This window comes from Gopherus evgoodei, chromosome 13, assembly GCF_007399415.2.
Source record: "Gopherus evgoodei ecotype Sinaloan lineage chromosome 13, rGopEvg1_v1.p, whole genome shotgun sequence".
Classification (NCBI taxonomy): domain Eukaryota; kingdom Metazoa; phylum Chordata; order Testudines; family Testudinidae; genus Gopherus; species Gopherus evgoodei.
Window position 1 is genome coordinate 22,143,411 of NC_044334.1, and position 24,454 is coordinate 22,167,864.

General features: G+C 41.2%; 1 protein-coding gene across 3 annotated transcripts in view; it reads left to right on the forward strand.

Moving 5' to 3' along the window:
• Positions 1-24,454, forward strand: part of SPPL3 (signal peptide peptidase like 3) — a 146,506-nt gene that overhangs the window by 100,267 nt on the left and 21,785 nt on the right. For all 3 annotated transcript variants that reach the window (XM_030582439.1, XM_030582440.1, XM_030582438.1), the window contains 4 exons: positions 11,098-11,186; positions 12,873-12,992; positions 16,601-16,679; positions 18,535-18,647. In XM_030582439.1, coding sequence (XP_030438299.1) covers positions 11,098-11,186; positions 12,873-12,992; positions 16,601-16,679; positions 18,535-18,647 — 401 coding nt within the window. The remainder of the gene's footprint in view (positions 1-11,097; positions 11,187-12,872; positions 12,993-16,600; positions 16,680-18,534; positions 18,648-24,454) is intronic.

Here is a 24,454-nt window from a genome sequence, read left to right on the forward strand (position 1 = left end):
TTTAAATCGACCAGGGGCTCCCAGCTGAAGAGGTGGCTGGGAGCCGTCAGGGGCAAATGAAAGGGCTCGGGGCTTGGGGCTCCGGCGGCTGGGGGAACCTGGCAGGGACGGCTCTAGGATTTTTGCTGCCCCAAGCAAAAAAAAAAATTTGGCTGCCCCCTGTCCCAGCCCTGGGCTCCCCCCTGTACCTCCCTGCTGCCCCAGTCCTGGGCTCTCCCCCCCCACCCCACCCCCACACTCCCTGCCTCACCAGCGCTGGGCTTCCCCCTTTCCTCCCCACCAGTGCCCTCCCCCACCCCGCTGCTGCCCCACCCTGGGCTTCCCCCCACCAGTGCCCCCCCCCCACATCTCCTGCCGCCCAAGCCCAGGGTCAGTGGTGACTCACTCCCATGGTGGGTCATTCAGCAGGAATTTTGGATGTGCCCAGAACACAGACAGGATTGGTTCCCATATGGTTACAGAGCTGCAGTAAAGTGGAACAATTTTCAGCTTGTGTGATTGGAGGATATCTGAATGCATATTATAAGACTGTCCTCCATAAATGAGGAAAAGTTGAGGTGCCTTTATTTTTCTTTTGTTCAACTCTTTTGTTCTATGGGGAATTTGCCAATGCGATATCACTGTCTTCCTTTTAAACAAACGAAAAGGGAATGGCTGTTGAAAATAGCAATTCCAGTCCTAATAAGCATTTCTTGCTCAATTTTATCCTACTTTTTCTACAGCAAGTTACAGTGGATCAGTGTATTTAATTTGGAAGAAATGAAGTAACAGCTGCTCAAAGTGAGCTTGAGCACTCCTGAATTTTGAGGTGTTCAAATCTGGAAGGCAGGTGCTAGGGAGGGGGGGCTGTGGGCTCCGCGGGGGAGCATGGCAGCAACGTGTCTGGACCTGCACGGAGCCAGACACTGTGGTCTGAGTGGGACGGTAAGGGGGCTGGGAGTTGGAGAAGGGGTAGGGGGTTCTGGGGGGCAGTCAAGGGACAGGGAGCAGTGGGGGTTGGATGAGGCAGAGGTTCAGGGGGGCAGTCAGGGGACAGGCAGCAGTTGGATAGGCATGGGAGTCCCAGGGATTTATCAGGGGACATGTAGGGGATGGGGTCCTGGGGGAAAGTTGAGGGGGGTTCTCAGGAGGGGGCAGTTGGGGACAAGGAGAAGGGAGGCTTAGATAGGGGCTTGGGTCCCAACGGGCAGTTGGGGCAGGGGTCCCGGGAGAGGGGTATCAGGAGACAAGGACCAGCGGTGCTTAGATTGGGGCAGGGGTCTGGGGAAGGGGCAATCAGTGTCTGCGGGCTGGGATTTAAAGGGCTCTGGGCTCCCTGCCCCTGCAGGCAGCCCAGAGCCCTCTGACTCCCGGCTGCAGCTGGGATTTAAAGGGCTCAGGGCTCCACGTGGCTGCGGGCAACCCAGAGCCCTTTGATTGCCCGCCACGGCTGGGATTGAAAGGCCTCAGGGGTCCCTGCGGCTGCAGGCAGCCCAGAGCCCTTTGATTGCCCCCCACGGCTGAGATTTAATGGGCTGCCCGCAGAGCGCCATGTGCGGGGGATTTAGAATCCGCCTGCGGGCTGTATGTTGTGCAGGCCTGCTTTAGAGTGTGTCTACATGGCACATAAATAAAGCCAATGCTCGTGGCAGTGCGTCCAAGTCCAGGTCTGTGGTGCTAAAAACAGCCACGTAAACTCTAAAGGTTTCCAACATTTTTGCTGGCATGATGCCGTTTTAATGAAGTCTTTCCTGCATGGAGGAAGCCATTTTGAAGAGCAAAATGGTGTCTTCTGCACAATGTGACCTTGTATGTATGGCGTGCAAGGTCATGCTTTATGGAGGATGCCATTTTGTAGGGCAAAATGGTGTCCTTCATATATTGTGACCTTACACACACCATACATGCAAGACACATTGTGCAGCTCAAAATGGTGTCCTCCACAAAGTAGGGATCACTGCAACCCCATCTGCTGGTGGCATGGCCACTTTAAGGGTTGCTGCTCACAATTTGGAAACGGCTGATGTAGATGTTTCTGTGAAGCTCAGGCTCTGAAACCCAGAGGAGGAGGTGGGAGGGTTTCACAGCCAGACACTATCATAATACAAATAATAAATAAAATAATGAGGGCCTGCTCCAGAGAAATCTTTAACTTGGACTTCTTCGACTAATAATGGGAGCTATCACCAACAATGTAGAATGTTGATCACTGAGTGGGAGGAGGGCAACACTATTAACCACTAAATATATTCAAACCCCAATACAAAGAATAAATAAATCCCCACCCAGCCAAGGGGAAAACTTCCTAAGTAAAAGCAGTCACACTTTAATTTTTGCATGGTTTCTTCCCTACCTGCTTGTTTCTGTTTTTGATCCAAATATATGCACAGATGCTCCCTGAGGACTGGATTATCTATCTATCTATCTATCTATCTATCTATCTATCTGCAGTTCACTTTTTGTCAGAGGATGCTGGGATATTTTTGTTGCATAGAAATTCATTCAGTTTATATTTATGATGTGGAGGCTAAGTGGTCTGAACACACTATCCTGTGTGCTTTCAGCTTCTTGTGGGAAGGAACTGCCTTTTATTGTCAGGTATCCTTCCTTGTGTGTAAATATGTTGGCTTCTTGCACCTGGGAGGAAAGAACTTTCTCCTCATATGTGTGAAGATAAAACACTGGCCTCCCTGTGTCCTATGGGAAGCGCAGCAACTGCTGTGACACTTAGTCTTTGGCCATGTCTACATCTAAAATTTTGCAGCGTTGGTTGTTATAGCTGTATTAGTACAGCTGTATAGGGCCAGCGCTGCAGAGTGGCCACACTTACAGCAACCAGCGCTGCAAGTGGTGTTAGATGTGGCCACACTGCAGCGCTGTTGGGCGGCTTCAAGGGGGGTTCGGGGAACGCGAGAGCAAACCGGGAAAGGAGACCAGCTTCGCCGCGGTTTGCTCTCGCGTTCCCCGAACCACCCTGCAAACCGCAGGGAAGGAGACCTGCTTGCTCGGGGGTTCGGGGAACGAGAGAGCAAACCGGGAAAGGAGACCAGCTTCGCCGCGGTTTGCTCTCGCGTTCCCCGAACCACCCTGCAAACCGCAGGGAAGGAGACCTGCTTGTTCGGGGAACGCGATAGCAAACCGGGGAAGGAGACCAGCTTCGCCGCGGTTTGCTCTCGCGTTCCCGGAACCACCCAGCAAACTTCAGGGAAGGAGACCTGCTTGTTCGGGGTTCGGGGAACGCGAGAGCAAGCTGGGGAAGGAGACCAGCTTGATTACCAGAGGCTTCCTCAGGTATGCTGGGATACCTGCTTATTCCACGGAGGTCAAGAAAAGCGCTGGTAAGTGTCTATACTTGATTACCAGCGCTGGATCCCCAGCGCTGGATCCTCTACACCCGAGACAAAACGGGAGTACGGCCAGCGCTGCAAACAGGGAGTTGCAGCGCTGGTGGTGCCCTGCAGATGTGTACACCTCCTAAGTTGCAGCGCTGTAACTCCCTCACCAGCGCTGCAACTTTCTGATGTAGACAAGCCCTCAGTCAGCAAAACATGAAGGGGCTAAACACATGAAACTAAATGAGAAGAGCTACTTTTAAATTTCCTTTGAGGTCTGTTGTTACTGCTTATGTATTTTGGCTTCGCTGGGGAAGATAGCGTCACAATTCTCAGGTGTTTGGGGAGACCTTCAGTACTATTTCCTTTTTGCTGGCAGCCAGCAAGTCCTTCTGTGTTGTACTGGCTTTTAGTCTAAAAGTTGATATCCTGCAAGCAGTTAGTGGTTTTAGGTCGTGCCTCATCTTGAGTGCTGAAATTTGTGTTGAGTTTTGATTGAATTAAGCTGCTATTACTTCATTAATTGTGCCTTGTGCTGTAATTTTTAATTAATATAGCTAGCATAAATGAATTCTGGCTGTATTGTGCCTGGTTCACAGTTCTTATTTTTCCCAAAGCCTTCCAATGTGGGTTAGTGTATTGTACTCTGAGCAGAACAAAGAAAAATTTTGTGCATGTTTTCAGGAATCTCTTTAGCTGCATGTGAAACAAGTATTTGTTTAAAAATTGAGCTAATACGAAGGCATTAGTGTCCCAAGAATAGTTTTTCTGCAAATTTTCTGAGGCAGTGTGACAATGCAAGTTATCCAGGGTTGAAATTGAACTTTGGTAGTTGTAAAGTGCCAGCAGATTAGTCACTACTTTGGCCTTAGTGTAAACCTACAGAATGTTTCCCTGGGAGGCAAGCCATGGCTTAATAACCTGGCATTAGTACTCTTATCCGAATTGTGCCGTTAAGATATACGGGGCAAGCAACTGTGTAGATTGCTTGCTGTTTCCAAGTTGGCAATGCTTGCTGACTTCTGCCTTTGGAATCCTCCCAAAAGTTAAATTTACCCAGCAAGCGAGTTTGTTTGCTGTTGCACTTTGCATTTAGTTTCTCAATATAACTTGTTCCCCAATGGAGAACTGAATTTATTTTTTTTCAGAGGATGTTTATTGACCTCTTCTCAGTTTTGATTTTGTTGGTAATTCTACAGCAGAGGATAAGGACAAATTTATAAAATGGCATTAGGTGATTCTGCTTTTAACTGGTCGATAGCTGTGGTGTTATCTTGTAATGCCTACCAGTAAGAAAATGGTGTCATGTCATATTAGCTGAAAGCACCTTCCTAATTAATGGCTGTTGCCTATTCAATTCACAGGTGTTCCATGTACTCTTAAAATTTTAATGTTTTAAAATATTTTCTCCAACTTTTTGCAGAAAATAGCTTTGTGCCCACATCTGCCTCCCTTGTGTGCCCCTCCACCTCTATTTTCTTCCTCCATTTTTAACTCCCAGTCCTCTTCCTGGCTGCTAGCTCTCTCCTTAAATTACAAAATGGTGTTTATTGACCTCACTATTAAATGGCTGCTAGGAGAGGGTCTCAGTTAAGCTATAGCATTTTAAAGAAGATAATTTTGATTTTTGGGAAAATTACCATTTGAGTTTGTTCAGCTGGTTCTCCAGTGATTTGAAATGATTCCTGGAAACATTTAAATGGAAGGAGTGTTGTGGGCCTGTTCTTGCAATATAAATATGGGGGAGATGGCAGGGAAGCAAAAATGGGAGCATAGAGCGGAGCAATGCAGAAGAGGGGAAGTAGAGTGTAGGGCAAGGAGAGTACTTCAAAAGAGGGATGGACAGAACTTTTTTGAAGAAGCTGAAAACAAAATTAAGTTACAAAGAAAAGACCATTGTTTTCATTTTTGTTTAAATTTTGAAAATAGATAATTTCTTGGAGCAACAATATTTAAAAAACATTGTATAAACTACCCATATATACTCGTTCATAAACCAAATTTTTTTGGTAAAAAAGTGAAGCATTAAAGAGCAGGGGTCAGCTTATCAACGGGTCTACACCAAAATTTGATGATTTTAAGCTCTATTGAGTTGAATATCTAATAGATTGTAGTTTTGTTCACCTGCAGCATTCGCAGGAATGGAGCCCCTCAGCTCCCTGTGTCCGCGGTTCACCATTTCCAGCCAACGGGAGATGCCGGAAGTGGCAGCCAGCATGTCCCTTTGCCTGCACCACTTGGCGAACCACAGCCAATGGGAACTGAGGGGCTACGTGTCTGCAAACGCTTCAGGTAAACAAAACATCCTGGTCTGCGAGCGGCTTATCCTGATGGGCTGAGAGCCAAAGTTTGCCAACCCCTGAAATATGGGGTCGGCCTATGAAAGGGTCTCATAGTTTTTGCCATTTTTTACTTATCCATCTTGGACGGTCGGCTTATAAACAAACGGACTAATGAACAAGTATATATGATGTTTCTCTTTAATATTTGACATAACTGTGGTAATCTTAGCAAGACACTTCAGTGCGTGCCCACTTCTGTAATGTCACCTCTGTTCAGGTAACTGATACCCTGCCTTTAGCCTCATACTTTGCACCATAGGTGTGACAATACTGTACTGTGCCACAACTTGACATAATTTTATAGATACAACTTTGTTTTGTCCCACTATCTTGGATCTGAAGCAAGGTTTAAAAAGGAAAAACGCAGTGTCACTGCAACACCACATCTGTCTCTGAAAATCTTACGTAAAAAAAGTTCTATGCAAAAACAGAGGGTTATTACTTCTTTAACTTGCCTCTATGATACACACTGTATTTTTGATAACTAGCTAGCTGTTAAATTCGTAAGGTTTACAGGAGTATAGAATTGAAGTCTAGGACTGAAACTTCTCCATGCTTTGCTTAAGCCTAAAGGTGAGTTTAACAAAATCTATTCAGGTGCTCTTGAGTAATCAAAGTGGAAGAAACAAAATATTTTTAAAACTCGAAAAGCCTAGATCTACTGAGAAACAGTTGATACGTGTGCAAAATTTTAAAATGCAGAGTTTCCTGCAACGCTAAGGAAAATGTGTAAAAACTGCATAATTGTATAGTACAATAGGTAGATATTGGTGTGTACTAAATGTTAATGTTTAATACCTGCAGAGTTGTACAAAAAATTAACAGGGTGTGTGTGTTGTGATCTGTTTGGGAAATACTGAAATTAATCCTTTGTTTCTAATGGAGCTGAAGTAATAACATTTGTTGGTGCACCAGGATCGCTGTTGACAGCTCAACTTGGAGAATAGTTTAATGCTTATACTGTTGGAAAAGTAAAGCTCTGTGTAAATGCTTTTGTATTTATTGGATAGTGTTGCTGCAGAACCAATCTAGAACTCTCACAATGCTTTTTGTGTTTCTCACAATGATGGCTTTTTGAGTAAAATAAGTCAGCAACTAAATTGTGATAAACACAGTATATCAAAATAGGAGAAAGTCATTACAAGTTTAATTAGTGTTACTTCTGTGTGGAACTAGATTGGATTTTCTTGTAGGGTTTATTGCTGACCCCAATAGGCCCTTAACTGAAGAACCACTTTTTCAAGGAATTTAGCCAAAAAATGGTAAATGTAAGTTGATAGATCTCAGCTAAGGCAATGGAGTAATTACATTTTTTTTATAAAAAGAGCAGCCATAACAATGACAAATATTTGTGGGTTACAGCTGACCTGGATCCATGAGTGAAACTGAATAGTATTCATTTGTGGTAATTGTTTACAAATTTCCCTGCATTCTTATTGGTTACATATACATCTAAATAAATCATGTAGCCAATTAAGTTATAGGCTATGTAGAAACTTTTTGTAATCAAGCAAAACCTAATATATTTCCAAGAACATTATTTGTGAACTAACAATAAAGTTGGAAATGCATAACAGTATCCTTGGAGTAGGAAATGTATGATAAGCATTATAGTTCTAAAAATGTACGTCAAACTCAAAAGTTAAGGTTACTGTTAAAGAAAAACAAACAAACTGTGTGGACATAGTGTTATGGGATCCCAAAGAACTTCAACTCTTTGCTCATATTCCGATCACTTTGTACACATCCGTGTGAAGTAGATAAATGTCTAATAGGTATCACAACTGACATTTTAAACTTTGGATGCCTTGCCAATTCAGACAGGAACTTAACTGGCTGGCTGCATGTTAGACAGTGTGTGCTTTCATGACTCCCTTGGGGCTGTAGACATTTAAAACTATTTCCAAAATGGTTTCAACAACACAGTATAATTAGCTTAACTGAAAAGTATACAAGGGTTAAGAAATAAGTGACAGGGAGCCTAATAATTTTGGATGCGAAAGGATTTGATGTAAAATTTTTAATGTCTTGAATGATATAGGAAGAAGATGGGATTTCAATCATACAGGTCTTTATATATATATATATGGAAGTCTAATACCTAATATTCATTCATTTAGCCTCTCAGACTCTGAAGCAGATAAATAATATCCCATCTTGTATATGACACTGAGGCACCAGAGATTAAATCATTATAATTTTTTTCTCCCAGGTCATACAGGGAGTCTGTAGCAGAGCCAGGAATAGAACTGGGGCATCAGGCCACTCAGTCTTGTGCCTGTCAGAGACCAACGTTGTGTTTTTTGTGATAGGGAGGCTGTTACTGCTCCCTAATCAAAGGAGGATAGACTGATGACTGGTCTTAGGTTAAGATGACACATCCATAGTCAGTGAGAGTGATGTGTACGTTTGTGTGTCTAGCATGTGGCTCATAGTCATAGCTAATTCTAAAATTATGTGTATATTATGATGGAGCAGTGACACAATCATACTTAAGATTGCATCAGGGTTTATAACTATATATAATAAAATAAGGGCTTAAGAATGGCAATACCGAATGAGACCAGTGGTCCACTGGCTGGTACAAGATGTGTTAGAAGGAATGAACAGAACAGGGCAGTTTGAATGATCCATACAATTTTCCAGTCCCAACCTCTGGCAGTCAGAGGTTTAGAGACACGTAGAATATGGGTTGTGTCCCAACCATATTGGCTAATGGCCATTGATGCATCTGTCCTTCATCATCTTTTTTGAACCCAGTTGTACTTCTGGTCTTCACAACATCCCCTGGCAATGAGTTCCACAGGTTGATTTGTGTGTTGTGTGAAGAAGTAGTTCCTTATGTTAGTTTAAAACTTTCTGCTGCCTATTAATTTCATTTGCTAACCACTTGGTCTTGTTTTATGTGAAAGAGGAAAAACCACTTACTTTCTCCACACCATTCATGATTTTATAGACCTCTATCACAGTGGTTTTCAAACTTTTTTTCTGACAACCCAGATGAAGAAAATTGTTGATGCCCTTGACGCAGTGGAGCAGGGGATGAGGGGCGTGGGAGGGGGCTCTGGGCTAGGGTTGGGGTATGGGAGGGGGTGAAGGCTCTGAGCTGGGGGTGCGGGCTCTGGGGTGGGCCCGGGAATGAGAGGCTTGGGGTGAAGGGGGGGATTCTGGGTTTGTGATGGGGTTCAGGGCTAGAGCAGGGGATTGGGGTGCAGGCTTACCTCCGGTGGCTTCTGGTCAGTGGTGCAGCCAGGATGTGGAGGCAGGCTTCCTGCCTGTCCTGGCACTGCGGACTGCACTGCGCCCCGGAAGTGGCCAGCCACAGGTCCAGTTCCTAGGCGGAGGCGTGCCGGTAGGCACCACCTTCCCCACCGACCAATGAGAGTGCAGAGCCAGGGCTCGGGGTGGGGTCATCGTGTGGAGCCCTGTGGCCCCCCTGCGTAGGAGCCGCTTCTAGGGTGCAGTGTGGCCCCCTGCGTAGGAGCCTGCTGCTGGCTGCTTCTAGGGTGCAGTGTGGTGTCAGAGCAGGTAGAGACTACTATTTTTTTAATGGCCAGCCTCCAGGGTCCCTCAGTGCTGAGCAAGGCGGCCCAGTGCCTTGCATTCCAGTACAGTACAGATCATTGGGGAACCCTGCTATGTACCTCTCTGCACTGTGAAAACTGACCATTTATTCCTCTTCTGTGTTTCCTGTCTTTCAACAAGTTACAGATCCAGTTGCTTATCCCATGACTCATTACTGTGCTTAAGAGCCTTTGATGAGGGACCTTGTCAAGGTCTTTCTGAAAGTCCAGGTACATTGGTATCCACTGGATCACCCATGTCCATATGTTTGTTGACCCCTTTGTAGAATTCTAATAGACTGGTGATGCCTGATTTCCCTTTATAAAAGCTATGTTGACTCTTCCCCAGCATATCTTGTTCATCTGTGTGCCTGATAATTCTATTCTTTACTACAGTTTCAACCAATTTGACTGATTCTCAGGTTAGGCTTACTGGTCTGTAATGGTCAGGATTGTCTCTGGAGCCTTTTTAAAAAATTGACATTACATTAGCTATCCTCGAGTCATCTGGTACAGTGCTAATATACCACAGTTAGTAGTTCTGCAGTTTCATATATGAGTTCCTTCAGAACTCTTTGATGAATATCATCTGGTCCTGATGATTTATTACTGTTTAATTCATCAGTTTGTTCCAAAAGATCCTCTGTTGACAACTCAGTCTGGGACAGTTCCTCAGATTTGTCACCTAAAAAGAAGGGCTCAGGTGTGGGAGTCTCCCTCACATACTCTGCAGTGAAGAGTGATGCAAAGAATTAATTTAGCTTCTCCACAGCCACCTTGTCTTAATGAGTGCTCCTTTAACACCTCAATCATCCAGTGGCCCCACTGATTAATTGATTTTGGCAGGCTTCTTGCTTCTGATGTGCATAAAACAATTTTTGCTGTTAGTTTTTGTCATTTGCTAGTTGTTTTACAAATTGTTTTTTGGCTTACCTAATCATACTTGACTTGCCAAAGTTTATGCTCCTTTCTATTTTCCTCAGAAGGATTTGACTTCCAATTTTTAAAGGGTGTCTTTTTGTCTCTAACTGCCTCTTTACTCTGTTCAGCCATCATGGCATTTTTTAGTCCTATTACTTTTTTTATTTATTGGGTTATACATATAGTCTGAGCCTCTATTATGGTGTGTTCAAAAAGTTTCCATTCAGCTTGCAAGCATTTCACTCTTGTGACTGTTTCTTTTAACTTCAGTTTGACTAGCTGCCTCATTTTTTGTGTAGTTCCCTTTTTGAAGTTAAGGATTTCTTTGGTATTTTCCCCCATACAGGGATGTTAAAATTTATTATGTTTGCTATTAGTGAGTTGTTCAGCCATATTCACCTCTTGAACCAGATCGTGTCCGCCCCTTAGGGCAGAATCAAGAATTGCCTCTCCTCTTGTGGCATCCAGGACTAGCTGCTCCAAGAAGCAGTCATTAATGATGTCTAGAAATTTTATCTGTGCATCCCGTCATGAGGTGACATGTTCCCAGTCAGTACTGGGATAGTTAAAATCCCCCATTGTTATTGGGTTTTCTGTGTGTGGCCCCCCCCCCCTACATCCTCTCTAATCTCCCTGAGTATTTCTCTATCACGGTCACTTCTCGGTCAGGTGGTCAGTTGCTTATTCCTACTGCTATGCTCTTATTATTCAAGCATGGCATTTCGATCAGTAGAGATTGTTGTAGTGTTTGATTAATTAAGATTTTTACTATATTTGACTCTATGCTTTCTTTTGCATATAATGCCATTCCAACAATGCAAGCTATTCTGTCATTACTATATATTTGTACCCTGGTATTATGTATCCTCTTGATTATCTGTGAAATAACTATAAAACAAACAATGAACCTCAATGGGAGTTTGAAACTTGAGTATTAAGAGTTTGCTTTGTTTCTTACAGGTCTCTTAACATGGACTTTGAGAATCAAGACAAAGAGAAAGACAGCAGCAGCTCACCTGGGTCTTTCAATGGCAACAGCACCAATAACAGTAAGTACTCTCCAGCTGCTCACGTTAGTCCTTCCTGTCTTCCCATTGGCCAAGCTAGTATGCATACTCTGTTGCCCATTCCCAGCTTCTCGCAAACAGGTTAGGAACACCATCCCTGCCCATCCTGGCTAATAGCCATTGATGGACCTATCCTCCATGAACTTATCTAGTTCTTTTTTTGCATCCTGTTATAGTTTTGGCCTTCACAAAATCAACAACATCTTTCTACACATTATTACAAATGCTTAGTACTTGTACAAATGCCTTCCATCTTCAGGGCACTTTATAAACATTAATTCCTATAACAACCCTTTTAGATTAGTTATGGTATGTAGCCATTGTAATATGGGAAATTGAAATGCACACAAATTGTTCTCTTGCCTTGAACAAGGTAATTATTAGAGCCACAATTAGAACTTGGGAATTCATAGGTCCCAACACCTCATATCACCACAATGTCTATTTATAGTATAGTTCTTCTTTGAGTGATGATCTGTATTGTGTTCCACTGAGGGTTATATGCATGTGTTTGGAGCCAGAGATTTTTAAAATAGTAGTGTCTGTTAGACCATGCATGTGTCCTTGCTCCACCTCATGGTTTTGTCTGAGGCAATAAAGGGCAGGGCAGACCAACTGTGCCCTCGGTTCCTTCTCACCATCACATAGTCTGAGTTGAAGCCTCTTCCATTCTTTCATCTCTTATGACACACTTCTCTAAAATACAGAAAGACTGTTTCATTTCTGTATATAGCTATTATTTTGTTTTTTGTAGTAGCAGTTTTTAGGATTTTAAGGACTTTGGGATGCCGTTTTACTGGTCATCTGTGTGTCACCGCCGGCACCCATGCCTGGGTACTGGATTATGCCAAAGACGCTGGGGTTCAAGATCTGCACCTCCAGCCTTGTTCCCCTTTACTTCATGAGGGAAGCACATATTTCATCCAGATGCAGTATCTCAGGGGTTCTCAAACTGGGGTTTGGGACCCCTCAGGGAGTCACGAGGTTATTACATGGCGGGTCGCAAGCTGTCAACCTCCACCCCAAATCCTGCTTTGCCTCCAGTATTTATAATGGTGTTCGATATATAAAAAAGTGTTTTTAATTTATAAGGGGGGTTGCACTCAGAGGCTTGCTATATGAAAGGGGTCACCAGTAAGAAAAAAGTTTGAAAGCCATTGATATAACACCATTCCTTTAAATCTTAGACAACGCTGATTTTGTATAGGTTAAGGTAAATAGTATGGTAAACATGAGATGGGATTGGGAATCACATTACCACGATTAATGTTAAACCTGCTATCATCTCTTGATAGTCACAAACAACATCCTGAGCAGAGGCTACCACCATTCCCCACCCATCCCTCTCCTGGGCTCCACAGCAGGCTAAGTCTGCTCCTGTTCTTTACCCAGTCCCTATGAGAGAGTGGTAAGTCTTAGTTGAACAACCATCTTTGCATTCAGTACTGTAACCGGGCCCTGATGTATTTCCTTGAAAGTAAATGGATATCTTAGAATCAGTATTCTTCAGTCAGCAGTATAATGACCAAATTCTCCATAGAGTCCTGGAAACGACTGGGAGATGGACTACAAAAACAGACTAGGAGAGGATCTAAATAGGATGTTCTATTTTAGTATGTGTGATGAGAAATCCCATAAATGAAGCCTGTTCTATTCTTTCTCCTGCAGGTATCCAGACCATTGATTCCACCCAGGCACTGTTCCTTCCGATTGGAGCGTCTGTTTCTCTCCTAGTCATGTTCTTCTTCTTTGATTCAGTTCAAGTAGTCTTTACGATATGCACAGCAGGTGACTACATTCTCTTCTGTTCATGTTCATCAGTCTCAAACAGGAAATGTTAAGCATTCTGAGTCTTGTCACTACGAATTGAAATGCATTTATGGATCATGTGATCCAAGTATATGAAAAATGTTATGACCTGACAACTCTCAAGGGTTGTATTTGTATAATTATACTATTTTAAAGAGTATGATAAATCATTTGAATGATAAATTGGCCAATTTTCTGGGGAGATGTGGAAGGAACTTTTAGAAATAAAATGCATGTGTAAATTATAAATTAATGCCCATAACTGTGGATAGCTTCAGAATCCAGACTTATATTTTTCCTTTTCTTCCCCAGTTTAACTCTGTTTTTCTTTTTCCTCAATGCATTTAATTTCAGAGCGTTCTTTTGGTCTTTTCCCTATTGTTTTCGTTGTTTATCCTTGTTAAATATTGAAGACACGGCAGCAAACTATCCTCATGCAAAGAAAAGATAGGAAAAATCGTAAGAAGCTAGTTTGGCTCCATGGGGAGCTTTTTAATGACCTGAAAATCAAAAAGTGAAAACATGCACATGTTGCTAAGGATGAAGTCAAAAGAAAAGCACAAACATGTTGGGACAAAATCCGAAAGGCTAAGGCACAAAATGAGTTGCATCAAACAAGGGACATAAAATACAATAAAAAGAGGTTCAATAGATACATTAGGAGCAAAAGAAATATGAAAGAAACTGTAGGCCCTCTACTTAGGGGAGAAGGAGAGTTGATAATGGACGTTATCAAGAAGGCTGAGGGCTTTCTATTTTGCTTCATTCTTGACTTTAAAATGTAAATTGTGACCAGATACTTAACCCAATATTAACGACACGAAGGGAAGGAATGCAAGCCAAAATAGGTAAATAACAGGTTAAAGACAGTATTTAGTTAGGTTAGATGTATTTCAGGTTGGCAGGACCTGATGAAATTCACCCTAAGGTGGTTATGGAACTAGCTGAAGCAGTCTCGTTAGGGATTGTCTTTGAGAATTCATGGAGGATGGGTGAGGTCTCAGAGGACTGGAGAACCGCAAACATAGTAACTATCTTTAAAAAGGAGAACAAAGAGGACCCAGCAAACTATAGACAGTTTAGCTTAACTTGGATAACTGGAAAGATACTGGAACAAATTATTAGTTTGTAAGCACGAAGAGGATAATAGGGTTATAAGGAATAGCCAGCCAGCATGGATTTGTCAAGAACAAATCATTCCAAACTAGCCTAATTTCCTTGTTTGGCAAGATGGCTGGCTAGTGGATGGTGGTGATTATATGTTAAGAGCTGTTATAAAAAGGGCAGTGATCAATTGTTCTCCAAGTCCACTGAAGGTAGGACAAGAAGTAATGGGCTTAATTTGCAGCAAGAAGATTTAGGTTAGATATTAGGAATAACTTTCTAGCTACAGGGATAGTTCAACTCTGAAATAGGCTTCCAAGGAAGGTTGTGGAATCTCCATCATTGAAGGTTTTTAAGAACAGGTTAGATAAACACCTGTCAGGGATTTTTTAGGTATATTTGGTCCTGCCTTAACACTGAGGGCTGAACTAGAAGACCTCTCAAGGTCCCTTCCAATGCTGCACTATTATGACTGTGATTTTTGTACATTTTGAATGAATGTGTATAAAAATTTAACTTGGTAACCATTGTAAATAAAATAAAAGGCAAATAAGTAACCGTATGACTTTGTACTATGGTAGTGCCACCCCTTCAAATTTTCATCCTTTTGGCTGTTCCTGCTTTCTATGTCATGGCAAATTTTATCGAACCATGACTGTAAACTCCTTGGCATAGGGATAGTTTCCTTTAAGTGTAATGCATAAATAACAAAACATTAACCTAGTCTTAATTCTCCACATTTCCCTTCGCCAATTTTTATTGATTAGGGCCTTACAAATATATTTTAAACTCAATGCATTGCAGGCCAACAAGCCTCTCAACTTTGCAGGCTGCATCTTCTAAAAGTTCAGAAACTGCTTTAGCTTCGATTTTTTTGCATACAAGTAAATGTCAACCAATTGGACTTCAGAAAAAATTTATAGTGGCCTTTTGGCCCTACTTCTGCAGTTGTTCAGAACACTGTTTGCTGATCAAGATATCAGTAAGAAGGTGCTTCACTGCTCCTGTTTGGCAGAGCCTTGAATATGCTACACACAGCAAAAATTGTCAGCCTGTACCCTCAAGCTGATTCTGTGAAGAGGGGATTTTAAAAACCCTTCTATGACCTCATCAGTTAAAACTATTTTTTTTCATAGTATTGGGTAACTTTATATGGCACTTGGGTCATAAACCCTTTCCCTTAATTGTTGATTCTTGTCAGCTCTGTTTTATGTAGGCTACTGTTCCTTTCCTTGATGTTATTTTATTGGAGCATGTTAATCCCTTTTCATCTTCAGATTTTTTTTCCTGTTATTTGTCACTTTATTTGCAATGTATTGTGTATATATAGGTTATATTATGTTTGGGGGTGTAGATTGAGGGTGGTGGTGGATCCTTCTGTTTTATTCTTGTTGGATGAATCTAATGGGGTAAATGGTATTGGAACAATTATTTCCCTCAAGCCATTTATTTTTGTGATGGAGTTATTGTTCTATGAATTGGTCTTGCCTTATGGAGGATACTGTCCCTTATGTTGCAGAATTTGCTATTGAAACTACACATCAGCATGGAGATCATTATTAGGGTGGATAAATTTAGATCTTCCTTTCCCCTGAAACACATTTAGTTGTCTGTTTGCCCATTGCTATGAACAAGCACTTTTTCTTTTGGTAGGATTAAAGACTTTTTCCTCCCTAAGTAATTTAACAACTTCAACATTATATTGAATTATGTGGTGGTAGTTGCAAAATATGATATGAAGGAAACTTTACATGTAGGAAGTTACAACAGGACTTCCTTTGGGAAGTTTTTATGCTGCCCTGAAATCTACCCTTAGAACATGATTGTTTAAGGCTAAGATTTCTTCTGCAGGACTTTTATAAATGAAATGTGCAAATAAGTTCACACTTCATTTTACTATCAACTAATATTATACAATGAAAACAATAGGTTGAGTGAGACAGGTTTAGATGGTCTGGAGATAACCCTATAGCAGAGTTTATACCCTATTTAGGCCCTAACCGTTTGCACTTGTGCATGAGCTTGTTTACCCATGGGAGTACTGTCACTGAAGTCAATGAGACTATTCGTGTGTTTCAGTGTTAGGAGGATTTAGAATAGTCCGTGTTGATAGGACGCAGCATTTTGGGAGCGTTTCATAACCAAATTGTAATGTATCTTTTTCCGTTATGGCTGACTGTTGGAATAATTGGACACAGTATTTTGCTTCTCTGAATGTGGCCCCAAGTGGCTTGAAGACTATTAAGAAAAATGGCTATCTGTGTGTTTTCCTCTGTGAGGTTTTTTAATTGTATAATATTAGTTGATAGTAAAATGAAGTGTAAACTTATTTGCACGTTTCCTTTATAAAAGTCCTGCAAAAGAAATCTTGGCCTTAAATGGTTTTTCCTTTAGTAAATGCTGTAGTATATACTAAGATATTGTCACAAAGCTTTCTCAAACTGGATCTGAATGTACTAATGTTACATTTTCTCTTTTTCTAGTCCTTGCAACAATAGCCTTTGCTTTCCTTCTGCTCCCCATGTGCCAGTATTTAACACGGCCTTGTTCTCCTCAAAACAAGTAAGGACTTGATAAATCTTTTGCTTTTCTTTTGTATGCTGCATTTATTTCTCTTAATGGGATTTTTTTTAACTGGGGTTTTTGCTACTAGCACTAACTCCAGGGCTCTAGTGCAGATTGTTTGTATAGTTCTGGTTCTCTGCCAAAGCCATGTTCCCACTTTGAAGCTAGGAAGCACAATTTCTGCCTATCATGCACACTTGCCAGCATGGGAAATATGATAACTATTGCAGAGGATTAGTGTTCTTCAGTGTTTTTCAGAAGTTTTGGCTTGCTTTGGGTGAGATTTCAATGTGCTTAGGAACTGGGGTTGGACTTTTATATTAAGCTAGCACAGTTGCATTATGCTCATTAACTCTAGAGGTTTCAAAGACTATAGTGACCTTGCAATAGCCACCTTAACATGAATGACAGCTGTTTAATGCCCTTTTTAAAATGAGTTGCTAGTCTTGCGGACAGGAATCCGTATTGCAAAACCATCATATTCAGTACCAGTTGATAGTCAACCCTGATAACAGTCTCAGCAGAAGAGCCAAGAATTAAATGGACATAGACCAGGATGGATAAAAATTGCTGATTTTTTGTGATTTAAATCAGTTTATTTAAATTAAATACAGGTTTATTTTTAGAATAAACTTCTCAAAAAATAAATTTGAAATTATGACAATCTGTGTTAAGGCCTAATTTTTAAAAGATTTTAATTTAGTATAGTACATTTGGTTTTTTAAGGTAAACAGTACGTGTTTGCTGCTGAAGTTTTAAAGAGAGTCAGACCTCTGACCTGATTAAGCACATGAAGCAAGCATTTGCTGAAGTGCTAAACCTACTTTTGATACTTGATACATAGAGAGATTAAAATAAATCTATCTTCTGCTCTGTATATGCAGAGAGAATATTTTCTTCATTTCACTTTAATCAGTTAGTTCAGTGATTAGTTAATTCAAAGTTAAGAAACCAATTGGGAACTGAAAAATCAAGAGAGCTTATTTTCCTCTTCCAATTTATTAATAAAATTAGTTGTGAGCGGATGAGATCTGCTAGTTCTAAAATCTTGAAGTACATGATGACCAGAAATAATAATTTCTACTTGCTAACTACAGAAACTTCACTTGATTAGTAATTAGCTTTAAGTGCTAAACTTTATGTATCCAACACATTACCAATACCTTCATTTAACTAATAAAAAAGCATTTTAAAATTGGTTTTGTATGTATTTTTAAGTGAATTCTAATTTCTATTCAAGTAGATACAAATCACAAGTAAAAAGTGAATCTAGTAAATATGAAATGCATTGTTACTAATTTCTAACATAAAATATGTAAAAATTAAGAATCTGAATAAATGTAAATTAAACTATATAATTGCTTAAATAAATGTGTGGATATAGTGTATCTGTTTAGCAAAGTGAAGCACTAAATTTAGTGTAACAGTTATATTTAGTTGCAAATAAACATGTTTTAATATTTACTAATGAGAATAAATCTTTCTTTAGGAAAATAACTATATACAAATGTAAAACAGGATTAAAATTGATTTAAATCAAGGTGTCCTGCTTGCTGATTTAAATAATGATTAAAATCACTGTTTTAAACTGCTTGGATTTAAATCCATGTGCACGGATATAGACTAACTCTTTTATCCCACCACTTCAGGATTTAGGTAAGTTATTTAAATGTGGAGAAAGCCTTTATTGTTGCTGTTTTTGGTACCTATTTTGTGGCAAAGAGAACTTCTCTCTGGCATCTTTCATGAATATTACTACTTATGAGCCTTGTCCAAACAGAGCCAGAGGTTTTTCTGTTCTTTAAATATTAAAGCATTAAAACTTTGAACTTATATGATGTGTTGTTTCCAGGATTTCCTTTGGCTGTTGTGGTCGTTTCACTGCTGCTGAGCTGCTCTCATTCTCCCTGTCTGTTATGCTTGTCCTTATCTGGGTCCTAACTGGCCACTGGCTCCTCATGGATGGTAAGTATGTGAAATGTGAGTCAAGTCCCAGTTTATAGATTTTCTGCCAAAGCCAGGACCCTGATACCTTCCTGATTCATACAAGTAAAATGTTAGACCGCACTTGGCAAACCTTTGTAAAATATGTGGCAGGCTAATGGAGAGTCTGTGCAATTGTTCACTTAACTCACATTGCTGGAGTTGTTCACTTAACTTGCATTGCAGTAATGTGGTGGGGTTTTGTCTGTTTGCAGAAGAGTATTTTTATAATTAACTCCTCTAATGAGAACTCCTTTACACTTCTGGATACCTTTAAGGAAAAACTATTGCAATGGGCAGCAGCACAGGCCTCTTTAAATCAATGTGAGCTAGTGAAGATGATTAGTTTCTAGCAGTAATGGAAGGATTCTACTAGGTGTGAGGAAAAGGGACTGTATTGACTCCTCTCTGCCTTCCACCAGCAAATGGTGTTCGTGCTCGGCTGGCCAGGAGTGGCAAAGTTGTAGCCTCATTGTTAATAGTTAAGAAAGTGGGATTTCTGCTTAAATATACAAGTGATCACTCCACACAATTCTTTCCTCCTTCATTCTCTGAGTATCTCTTTTTTTCAGTGCCTCTGATTTTGAGTATATTGTACAGATGTTCATGATAGTCATGAATGGGATAGTGTGTTAATTTTGTTTAACACATCAACATTTCCTGCTCTTGGAGACATACCTCGAGTAAAGTGTCAGACAATCGAAGGATAGTAGACCTGATTTTGTTTTTCACATAGTTGTAAAATGAACTCTGACTTTTCATGGGGTAGATCACATCTCAATAGACTTCTCCCCACCCATTTGTGATTATCTGGAGCACCTCCCTTTTTATGTCCATGACAGAATAACATCCCAGTGGCAACTTCAGCAACTGGTTACATGGAAAAATAATGCTAGAAAAGTGATTATAAATATCTGAAGATACATTAAATGCAGTTTAGCAGCTGAAAACAGAGGAATGTCAGCATCATGTATCCAGATAGTTTTCTGCAGATCAGAGTGCTTCCTGACCGCCAGTGGTCCTTAGATCATAGTTCGTGAATTTTTGTTTCAAAATAAAGACTTAGTTTCTCTAAGTATATACATTGTTAAACAGTAAGGAGATTTGCTTTTAACGGTTTATCTGGCAGAGAGATATTAAATACCTCCTCAGACAAAAGATTAAAATCTCATTTCTGCCTCTGATTATGTTGCCTAATCTCATCTAGTGAAGTGGTTTCTTGATCAGGAAGCAGCTGAAGAGTGCTTGGCCTTCTGACATTTCTCAAAGTCAGTTCTGATTTCTAGCTGATTCCTACCATTCATGTTGATTATTTTTGAACTGATGTATGTAGACTATGATACTTACAGGTCAAGACACTTAAGTAACATCTTCCTTCCTCAAGTGCCATACTGCTGGCAAAAGGTAAAGCCTCACCCACACAAATGTTTAATGAGAAGTGTGAGGCAATTGAAATTGTATTCAGGTTTGTTCAGTGAAATCACTTTGATATAACTTGTTTCATACTTCAGGACAAAAGTTGCAAGACTGAACTTGGTCATCTAAGTAGTAATCTGAAATTGCTACTGGTAGAAGAAGATCTGATGATAAGGAAGGGACAGACATTGAATAGCCTATTTTATCCATTTTCTAACTGCTGTAATCTCTTTTGTAGTTGTGTTAAAAGGTGTTGTCACTTTTAGATGGCCTGATTCACATTCTGTCAATATATACTTATGAAGACAGGCTAATGGAACAATCTGCTGCTGCCAGCCACTTGTTTTGGTTTGCATGTGCAAGTTGATGGAAGCAGAAAGAGCTCTGTTTCTTTAGTGAACTAGAATAGTTACTGTCTTCTGCATTCACTCTAGAACAAGTTGGTGCTGGTTGAGGGAAGGTAGTTGTGGCCAGGGCCCCATTGTGTTAGATGCTGTCAATAAAGTGACACTACCGTAGTAATGTAAGAGGCCTCCAGCTGTGCATGTATTGGGGAGACAGTGTAGGACTTTTTTTAGCTAAGTACTCAACACAGCATAAACCAAAGAAGGGTTGCCATGACGTTGTTAGCATCCAGCATGAGTTGTTGATGTCCCACCTCAGCATTGGATTAATTAGTGTCTTAATCTTGTATGTAAGTTTTAGGTTAGAGCAGGGGTCTCAAACATGCGGCCCATCGGTCACATATGGCCCGCGGAGCTATTTCCTGTGGCCCCCCATAGATGCAGACTCTGTGGGTGCTCCGGGTCTGAAGCACCCACAGGGAAAAATTAGTGGGTGCTCTGCACTCACCGGCAGCCAAGCTTCCCTCACCCCGCCCCTCCTTCCTCTCCCTCAGTGTGCCACGTCTCCACTCCTCCGCCTACCTCCCAGCGTTTGGCGGTGCTCAGGACTTTCAGGAGGGGAGGAAAGGAGGGGGCATGCAGCGCACTCAGAGGAGGAGGCGGAGAAGAGGTGGGCCCAGGGCGGGTATTTGGGGAAGGGGTTGGAATTTGGGCAGAGTTGGGTCGGGAACTTTGGGGAAGGGGTGTGGCCTCATGCAAGTGTGGAGTGGGGGTGGGGCTGGGGCATGGGGAGAACATTTATGCTGTCATCATAACAGGAGAAGGTGCTTGTTTGACAGCAGAATTATGAATGAACTATTCAGTCATTATAGCCTTCATGTTTCTGAATTGTCTGCAAACAAACTAAGGTTTTTATTAATTGAACTTAAGTTTATGCATTGGCTTAAGTTCAGCATCTTAAGTAAGACATGTTCAAATTCAGGTACTCTATTGTACATACTTAAATAGAAATCCTATAAGAACATAAGAATGGCCATACTGGCTCCATCCTGCCCAGTATCCTGTCTACCGACAGTGATCAATGCCAGGTGCCCCAGAGGGAGTGAACCTAACAGATAATGATCAGCTGATCTCTCTCCTGCCATCTATCTCCACCCTCTGACATACAGAGACTAGGAACACCCCTCTGTCCTCAGGGCCCTGTGTGGGGCGGGCACTGAGGAGAGACCGGGGGATGCTGGGATGCTGCTGCTGCCCCCCAGCACTGAATCATGCCTCTGGCGGGTGCTGCCGCTGTCCTCCAGTTGTCCTCGGCTGCTGCACCAGGCCGACCATTAATCCCGCTTGCCCCATCCCGGGCCCTGCAAGGAGCCTGCCTACAACTCTACAAGTTCTTCAGCGAGGAGAACGCGCCCAAGTGGCGGGGGCAGCTGGTGCCAGCCCTCAAAAAGGTTCCAGTGCAAGTCCATCCTAAATTTTCCTCGTCTAAAAATGCTTTACAATATATTGAGGCATTAATTCTGCAGTTGTTGAATAGGCTATGCCAAGCCCAGCCAAGAAGCTTTCTGGATATAGACGATTGTGTTCAAAAAGTTTTCCTCGTCCTATTGATAAATGAGCAGTAGTTGATGCCTGTTCTGTTAATGAAAAGAAGAAATGAAGAAATCCATTATCTCTCCCAGTAGAAAAAAATCCATCCTTTGTTAAAAGAAGTTCTAGGTTATAAAATTGACCACCAAGTATCTGTTTACATAGTAGCAGTATTACCATGCATTTCTGCAGATATCTTAAAGCTGGTTGGAAATTAGGTACAAAATATAAGACATTATGAAATTACAAAACAAGACATTAAAGTGGCAATGTGTGCTGATAAGGTGTTCATGGATATGTTCCATCAAGATTTAGAAGATATAAATGCACTAACTTTATTTGATGAGGAAACCTCCACCTCAGGGGAACAAAGGCTATAAAGGTCTTCTAATTGTTGTTTTATGATAGTGAGTTTTGTTTGTTTGTTTTTAAATACTGATCATATATCAAATCCTGAGGTTCAGGATTTTGACTCAGAAAAACTTCACTTGTGCAACATCCTGCAATATACCAAGTACCAGCTGAACGTCCTAAATTCCGGTTGGGCATGCTCAGCTCCTCAAAGGATCTGTCTCAACAGGAGTTTGCCAGATTTGTCCCTAATTATTTAGAGTGAAATCCTGGCTCCACTGAAGTCAGTATATGGACAGCAAGTACGGAGAACTTCTGTATCACACTGAAGTTAGACGACTGAGTTGTGGAAATGTTTTTAAGCATTTTTTTGCACTTAGAGAGGAGATTGTTTTTCATCTTCATGAAGGAATCAAGGAGGTTCCACAGCTTGCTGATTCCACTTTTATCTGCAACCTTGCTTTTCTAACAGATGTTACCAATCACCTGAATGCACTGAAGTTGACACTTCATGGTAGAAAACAGGTTATAACACAGATGTCTGACAGTGTTAAGTCATTCAAAGTCAAGCTTATGTTGTGGGGGAAACAGCTGGCTGCTGACAATTTGGTCCATTTCTCAACTCTGAATTCTTTAGGAAAAGTTGAACCCAAATCCTTGGAAGGATTTGCAGATATCATTTCTAACTTACACAAACAGTCTGATGTGCCATTTAGAGATTTCAAGGCACTTGAACCACATTTTCAACTTTTTCCCACATCATTTGCTGTGGAAATTGACCATGTTGCAGAGGAAATGCAGATGAAGTTAGTGAAGCTTTAGTGTGAAGCAGAAGTATACAAATGTTGGAATTCCAGAATTCTACCAGTTTTTTTCCAACAAGGATTTCCCGTTATTCTCTGCTTCCGCAAGGGTAATGGCAATGTTTGGAAGTGTGTGTATATATGTATCTGTGTGAACAGTTTTTCTCTTCCATGAAGATTAACAAATCTGTGTTAAGGTCATGGCTCACTGGTGAACATTTGCAAGCAACACTGAAATTGGTTTTGTCTCAGGATATCAAACCTAATATTGATGCTCTGGTTGATGCAAAACACTGCCAGCTAAGTGGCTAAAAATGAAATGACTGTCAAAATTAGCACTGACTTTTCACATTACAGTTTTAAAAAAGTTAATACATTGACTTTTAATAGCATACTCTATTATTCTTCATTTTTTTCATTTTTGACTGAAGAGGAACTCAAGAGTTTCCTCTTGAGTTCCTGGAGTTCCTCTCCATGGTAGTACTGGACTCTCGGACGCTGATAGTGCTCAATGACATCATTATTCATCTGGATTGGAGCTCTTCTGAAACAAATTGGGGATTTCATGGGACCAATGGAGAAATTTCAGGAAGTACAAGCCTTGGCTAAGCCTAGCTTTTTCTACTGGGCTGCTGATTCAAGAGGAATTCCTATGGAGAGGAATTTTCTTATTTACAGATAAAATGACTTAAATTCAGTGGGAATGAGGCAAATTCTTGAGGAGGGACAAAACTGTCTTCCCAGGTTTGTTGGGAAGGTACCATTCTTAGGTACCTGAGCTGTTGAGGGTACTTTATGCAACAGTTTGTGTTTGGGCCAGTTGTCCTTCCTGGCTGGTAAAAGCCAGTGGGAAAGGTATTGGACTATTGTTGGAGATAGTCAACACATCTTTAGAGGAGTACAGATTGCATAGTTCAGTTAAAGAAAACTGTGCAGCAGCTGCTCAAGAAACCGTAGCTTGATCCTGGCAGTCTGACTGACAATTGCCCTGTCCCATCTTCAATTTTTGGTTAAGTTTATTAAAAAGGTTGTAATGACAACTCTCACAGAATCTAGTTGCCTTATATCTCCTTCATCTTTGTCAGTTTGGTTGCTGACATAGATGGGTCTAGATGAGAGCTAGCTGATTGAAGCTCAGTCCAGAAAAGTCTGAGGTGATAGTTGTATTTGGAGGAAGTAACTAGGAGGAGGTGGTGAGAATATCTGTTCCATAAATTGAGGATGTGTCTGGCATTTGTTCAGGTTTGAATATGGATGTTATGTCTCATCTATACCTTTTGTCATC